General features: G+C 35.8%; 1 protein-coding gene across 1 annotated transcript; it reads right to left on the reverse strand.

The window, feature by feature from the left end:
- Positions 1-1,675: 1,675 nt before the first annotated feature.
- On the reverse strand, positions 1,676-3,024 carry LOC145115883 (F-box/kelch-repeat protein At3g06240-like). The gene has a single exon (XM_079052245.1). It carries the CDS (start codon positions 3,018-3,020, stop codon positions 1,863-1,865), a length of 1,158 nt encoding a protein of 385 aa, XP_078908371.1. The 5' UTR covers positions 3,021-3,024; the 3' UTR covers positions 1,676-1,862.
- Between the last annotated feature and the right edge of the window lie 4,745 nt (positions 3,025-7,769).

Consider the following 7,769-nt stretch of genomic DNA (forward strand, 5'->3'; position numbering starts at 1 on the left):
TATGGGTTTGTGAATGTGATGTTTTTGTTGTTGAAATCAGGAAAAAAATTGTCTTGAGAATCAAATTCTTGTGTATTTATCAAGAAAAAAAAACGACTGTTTTTCAAATTCATATTATTGTGTGTATTGAGAGAGAGAGAGAGAGAGAGAGGGAGAGAGAGAGAGAGAGAGATGGGTCCAATTTAATTATTTATTTTCTTTTTCATTTAAATTAAATAGAAAAAACATAAAAAAAATATCAGAAGGGCATTATAGTCATTTCAGTTTACCGAGGGACCAAAAATGCAACGAAACTACCTCAAAAGGACCAACAATCCAAAAAAGTTGTGGTTTGGACTAAAACCCCAAAAAATACATACCACAGGGACATTTTTGCAATTATATCAAAAAAAATTATATTATACCAGTCAAATGCTTAAATAGATATACTTTTTATTTATTTATTTTTGCCACCAAGGATAAGTAGATTACCTGTGACCAATAAATATGGGTCTTAAATAAAAGGGTAAATTTCATTCTATTATTTGGGTTAATATGCATGATTGTTCCCTAACATTTTCTTAACTTGGATAGTCCTCAATGTTTGTTACATATATAGTCCCTACCATAAATAAAAAGATTGTTTTGTACTTGACTATTATTTTTTAATTTAGTTATAATTATGTATATTATTATACCATTCTATCTTTTTCTCTTACCCTACTTCATTAGATACTTCATTAGAGAACCCTCACCCATAAGAGAGCCCTAACTCATTAGAGAACCATATGAGATAACAGCCGCCAGAAATCTACGATGCCGATCGCCTCTCACCCACATCCGTCAAAAAGATCCGCCTACACTTCCCATTCTCGTTTTTCCTCCCATGCAACCAACCACGTACCATTCTTCCTCCGGCAACCAGAAGTCGTAGGTTATACTTCTGTCGTCAACCACCTTTCAACCACAACCGCTGAAACATTTGCATACCCTTCTCTTGCTCGTTTTCCTCCCCTGCAAACAAACCCATCTCCTTCTTCCTCTTGATCTGGTACATCGACACCGGATCTAATACAATGCTAGTGAACTCAACCATCACCACCACCCTGCATACGCACCTTCTTCAGCAATGATGAGCACATCCTGATGCGGAAGGGATTAGTTTGTTGGGGTGGATCAAAATGAAACTCAAGAACTAGTGGACGGCAAGAAGGAGATCGTCGGCGCCACCACTCAAGTCATCGTCGTACTCCGGACAAGAAGTGACAGAGGGCAGATCTGGAGGTGGAGTTACGACATAGTAGTCAGTCGATGATTCATCATAGGACGATGTCGGCATATGGTGGCGGATGTGACAGTGTTGCTTGTCGGAGGTGCCGGTTATATGTACCACCGATGAGATGAGAGAAGAGGGGGAGAGACAGAAAGGCCTAAGATGATATCTGTTGAGTTTTACTTTTCAGTGATTTTCAAAGAGGAACTTGAGTATGTGTGTGTTTTTGTGTGCAAGAGATAACATGGATTAGAACCCACTAAAATTAATATAATTAAAGAAATAAAATCAGTAATAAAAAAACTAAAAACATATAGATAAAGGTACAAGAGTCATTTCAGGTCTCTTCTAGACTTACCACAAACAAAAACTAAACCAGCGGGATGGGCAGAGTAAAAAAAAATTAGGGACCAACCATATAAATTATCACGGGCCATAGGGACCATTCATGTAATTTACCCTAAATAAAATAAGGCTAGACATCTGTTTAGTGTAAACCAACATGTGCAAATGTTAATCTGTCTGCAACAGAATATCAGATTGAACAACTAGAAAGAATATAGATAAACCTAATTAAAAAACACTGCATCATACTTGAAGTCTCTCCGTTTCAATTTTTTCCTCTATCATCATCCACCATCTCATACTTGGCAGGTGCTACCCAAACAAGACTGTCGACATACTCCACGATGTTTTGTATACAACAATCTGGAGGACAATAATGTTCAAACAATTTCAGCGTGTTTGCATTTGGATCATACAAGACAAGGTATTCGTCCTCCTCAAAGAGAAACTCATTGCGTGATGTGAATCCAAATACACATGCATACTCATCAAACCTTGAAAAGACATAGCGTTTCACCCATGATTCAGCAACCCCATACTTATCCATTACCCACACGTCACAAGTACCATCAACCCTAACATGTGTAATCACACAGAGCTTTTCAGCCAAAACTCCTAAACTATTTTGACGGTTATCATCAAGTATAAAATCTGGAAGACGTATCTCACGGAATGTCTCTGAACCCAAATCAAATGCCACTATCCTTTCTGACTCATACTTCTCACCAATACAACCAAGCCAATGAAGATGGCCGTCATGACCATCAACACAAAAATAATTGCCATTGGTAAGGGTTGTGATGTGTGAGGGAAACCTCTCAGTGATCAACTCCCACAAACCCTTTCTCATACTATAAATCTCGACTTGCAGCCACGAATTAACGACATATGTGGGTGGTCCGCTAAGGCCTGTGAGCTTGACAAGTTTGTAATCATCTGTTTTGGGATCAAACCCAAACCCAAAAGAGACTTTGATCCAACTGTAACAAGGGGAGGGCGTGGAATATGGCGGAAGAGTTGACACGGCTGAAAGAGAAGGGTTCCAAATGTGAATGACAGAATGATTATCGTAAGAAGAGCATATTAAGCCGTTAACAGAACCAATAATCCTGATGCCATCTGTATGTCCGGATTGGGGGTTAACTGGGACTTTGATGAAATTAGCGACCTCAAGACGGAGACATCGACTCAGTTTTGCAGTGAATGGTTTAAAGTAGTAAAAAGAAGAAAATTCTTCTTCATGTTGGAAGACCAAGAGAATTTGATCGTTGTGATGGATGGAACGATGGAGGTGGGATTTTACAAAAGAGGAATGAGATAAAAGGGCATTCCATGATTTGGAGACAGATCTCATTTGAGCAAGTTGTTTGGCAAATAAGCGGATGAATATGTTTTCTAAAAGCTCCCCCGGGAGATTCTCCATAGTCGCCGGGTGTTGCGTTGAAGCCATCGATGTGATTGGAAGGTGTGTCCCATTATTATTAGTAAATGTTGAATCTCGAGCAATCTCGTCTTCAAGAACCTGAAGACAATATATAATAATATATTGGACTTGAAAATACGCTAAGGAATTGTTTTGCTTAAAAGATGAGCAAGAAGATATTACTCACCCTTGAACTGACAATGGAAGCATGGAAGTTATCCCTCTCGTCTCCATGTTTATGTCTTTTCATCGGGCCACTTGTTGTTGATGCTTCAAGCCTTAAAAGAGGAGTTAGTGACTCCTCCATGATTCTGGAATGCACCAAAGCCATCAAGCGCTGTGCTTCATACCTGTAGCAGCAATATATATCACATCAGTAGTGCCAGAACAATTCCAAAGAATAAGAATATTATGAAATTAACCACTATATAAAACGAAAAGCAGTGCCTCATGAGAAACATTTTGGGGTTCTTCATAGATCTCTGGTCATATAATAGCTTTTGTAAGAGGCATGTCCGCAGAAATACAAGTGAGGTAATGCAAAGGATATATCTAATATCAATATATATCTTAAGTTCCAGACATGCAAAAACATTTACAAGAACGACATTGTCAACTATTACAACAAAATGATTTAAAAATGCATATCAATGAGAGATAAATGGATGCTTAGATTCATAATTAACCTAGTATGAAGACAGTGATCCATGCGATGATGAAATGGTTAGTATATTCAAATATAATGATTTGACCACGTGACAACTATGATTATGTTTCAGATAATTTATTTATTTTGAGAGTTACCCGCAACTGAGTAAAAACTATATGTAAACCTAAATTGACTGATTACTTATAAAGAAGTAGCTTTTTGCACTCTGCAGCCATATTGAAGAAAACCTCTAGCAGTAAAAAAAAAAACATGCAGCATTGAGTACACAAACATTTCTAAAAATACGACACTACGATATATATAAGAGATTATAAGCATATTTCTGATTTGGACGTAAAAAAAAAAGCGATCGTGACATAGATAAAAAAAAAACGATCTTCAAAAAAAACCCACGATAAACCTCGACTCCAAGTCACGAACGGACGAACCCTACCAAGCATCTTCACTGTGACTGTCGATCATCGACATCTCCAAGGAATCCAAGAATCGATCATCGCTTGTACGATTCCTTGATTAATCGATCATCCTAAGATTGTTCAACCTCCGGTTCCAATGATCTTCATCATCAATTATCATCTTCTCAATTCTCAAGTCGACATCTTCATATTTTGCTTCAATGATTCAAACTATGGATGCTCATGAAGATCAAGTAAGATTATATATTTGTATTTCATGTTTTAAGCTCCATTTAACAATGTACTTTGTACTTTGTAGACATACATGCAAGATTTCTATTATATTAGTTTATAGTATGAATGTAAGATTGTCAAAACTAAGAATTTATTTAGTTATATAATTAATGTGTTATATTAACAATGTAGGATTTGAATGGGTTACCAAACGTACCATCATCAAGATACCGAAACTCGGATGTTCATGATGCCAATAATGAAGATGGTAATCCGGCTATTTGGATTGGAAAAGACTTTGATGACCAACTAAGATTATCTCATTAGCAATATTTACTTCTTTAGCATTCTGTCGAAATTTTGAAAGTTGCATAACTCACTCAAATTAACTTGTTTTGAACTGAATCTTCTTCCTACATGTAGATTAGGATTTTTAGTTAAGTTTAGACTATAAAAACGCTTGATTTTGTTAAAAATTGAATGAGTTACAAGTCCCGCAATGAACGGTGTCAAATCAGAATTTTTTTTTACGTTTCAGCAATTAAACGTAATCTGACTTTGTTGTTCAAATGTGCATAACTCACTCAATTTAACTTGTTTTGACCTGAATCTTTTTCCTACATGTAGATTAGGATTTGTAGTTAAGTTTAGACTATAAAAACGCTTGATTTGGTAAACAATTGAATGAGTTACAAGCCCTGCAAGGAAGGGTGTCAAATCAGAAATTTTTTATGTTACAGCAATTAAACGTAATCTGACTTTGTTGTTCAAATGTGCATAACTCACTCAATTTAAGTTGTTTTGACCTGAATCTTTTTTCCTACACGTAGTTTAGGTTTTGTAGCTAAGTTAAGACTATAAAAATGCTTGATTTGATTAATAACTGAATGAGTTACAAGCCCCGCAAGGAAGCGTGTCAAATCAGAATTTTTTTTTTATTTTTCAGCAATTAAACGTAATCTGACTTATTATATATTTTATTTTGAGAATATAGGATTATGGAGAAGATTCAGAAGAAGATTATATAGAAGAAACACTGGAATGGAATGTTATACCAAGTGACGAATCAGACCAAGAAGAGAAGCCACAAGAACAACAACCTTCAAAAAAACGAAAATTTGCAACCCCACAAAAATGAAGGCAACCAAAAAAACCAACACAAAAAAAACCACCACTATCAAAAAAACAAACACAATAAAAATACTCAACAAAACCAAAACCCAAGAACAAAAAAAACGACTCAAAAGGAGTTAAATGACCGGATTAACCCAACCAGACGAGGTGAGGGTAGAGATAATTGTACCGCTCCTGTTTGGAATTACTTCGAGATAGAATGGATAAAGGAGGAAGATGGAATTGAAAGAGCGTGGCCGAATGTAATTATTGTTTAAAATTACTAGCCGCGGATGCAAACCGGAATGGGACAACTTCAATAAACAAGCATTTTAATGGCTGCAAGTTAAATCCGGACAACAAACCGAAAGAAGTTGATGACAAACAATAAAAGTTGTCATTTACAAAAGCCCCTAATGGTGAGGGTCATGTATACACATGGAAACATGATGATACTAGGATCCAACTTGCCTTACTAGACTTTTTCACCATCGGGGAACTACCCTTTAAATTCATTGAAAATGAGGCCTTTATAGAATTTGTAAACGCCCTCAATGGTAGGGTGAAATTGCCTTCAAGGCATAAAATTTCTCGTGATGTTGTGTCCTATTTAATGGAGAGGAAGAAGTTGTACAAACATTTGAGCAACCCCAAAACAGCCATCCACTTGACAACCGACACATGGACATCCTCGTGTCAAAAGATAAATTATATGGTTGTCACAGCCCACTTCATTACCGAAGATTTTGTCATGCACAAAAGGGTAGTCAACTTTAGAGAGGTTGATACTCACAAAGCTGAAGACATGGCCCGGGAGTTGCTAATTTGCATAAACGAGTAGGGCATGAGGAATGTCATGACCATGGCCGTTGATAATGCCAAGACGAATGACGCGGAAATCAAGATCATTGTGAAAGAACTGTTGGGTATTTACGAGAATGGAAAACATTTTCACATTAGGTGTATGGCTCATATCATAAACCAAGTTTTGAAAATCGGGTTAAAACACAAATTTTACCAAGTAAAAAACGTACAGGATGCGGTGAAATACATTAGAGCCTCCCCGCAACAGATCAAGACCTTTAAACAAGCCATGAAGGATGCGGCTGTAGAAACTCAAAGGTTTTTGTGTGGTGAAACTCCAACAAGGTGGAACTATACCTTTGAATTGCTAAGATCAGCATACGATGTCAAAGACGCATTTCTCGAATATAGCCATCAAGGTAAATAAAACCAAATATGTTTCAACACTAAAAATTAGCAATATTTACTTTTTTAGCATTCATCGAAATTTTGGAAGTTGCATAACTCACTCACTTTAAGTTGTTTTGACCTGAATCTTTTTTGTATATGTAGTTTAGGTTTTTTAATTAAGGTTAGACTATAAAATCACTTGATTTGGTTAAAGATTGAATGAGTTACAAGCCCCGTAAGGAAGGGTGTCAAATCAGAATTTTTTTTTTTTTTATGTTTCAGCAATTAAACGTAATTTGACTTTGTTGTTCAAATGTGCATAACTCACTCAATTTAACTTGTTTTGACCTGAATCTTTTTCCTACATGTAGATTAGGATTTTTAGTTAAGTTTAGACTATAAAAACGTTTGATTTGGTTAAAAATTGAATGAGTTACAAGCCCCACAAGGAAGGGTGTCAAATCAGAATTTTTTTTTTATGTTTCAGCAATTAAACGTAATCTGACTTTGTTGTTCAAATGTGCACAACTCACTCAATATAAGTTGTTTTGACCTGAATTTTTTTCGTAAATGTAGATTAGGATTTTTATTTAATTTTAGACTATAAAAACGCTTGATTTTGTTAAAAATTGAATGAGTTACAAGCCTCGCAAGGAAGGATGTCAAATCAGATTTTTTTTTATGTTTCGGCAATTAAACGTAATCTGACTGTGTTGTTCAAATGTGCATAACTCACTCAATTTAACTTCTTTTGACCTGAATCTTTTTCCTACATGTATATTAGGATTTTTAGTTAAGTTTAGGCTATAAGAACACTTGATTTGGTTAAAAACTGAATGAGTTACAAGCCCCGCAAGGAAAGGTGTCAAATCAGAATTTTTTTTTTATGTTTCGGCAACATACATGAAACTTTGATTGTATCTTCTTTGTTCTTTTTTATAGATCCAATGTTTCAGAAAAGTGTGGAAAGGATACCATCGCATTCAGACTTTGAGATGATTAAAAAGGTGATGGAGTTCCTTGAGAAGTTTAAGAAGAAAACTGAAAAAGTTTCGTGTTTAACAAAGCCTATCTTCCATACGTATACCCGAGAGATCCTAGACATAGAGCAACATCTTAGGAAACATGAAACCAACCCAGATT

Source organism: Lactuca virosa, chromosome 5 (assembly GCF_052849685.1).
Source record: "Lactuca virosa cultivar CGN04683 chromosome 5, Lactuca_virosa_CGN04683_v6, whole genome shotgun sequence".
NCBI classification, from domain to species: domain Eukaryota; kingdom Viridiplantae; phylum Streptophyta; class Magnoliopsida; order Asterales; family Asteraceae; genus Lactuca; species Lactuca virosa.

Bases quoted from the DNA above. Each gene is read 5' to 3' on its own strand.
- LOC145115883 (XM_079052245.1), bottom strand. From the start codon at position 3,020: ATGGAGAATCTCCCGGGGGAGCTTTTAGAAAACATATTCATCCGCTTA.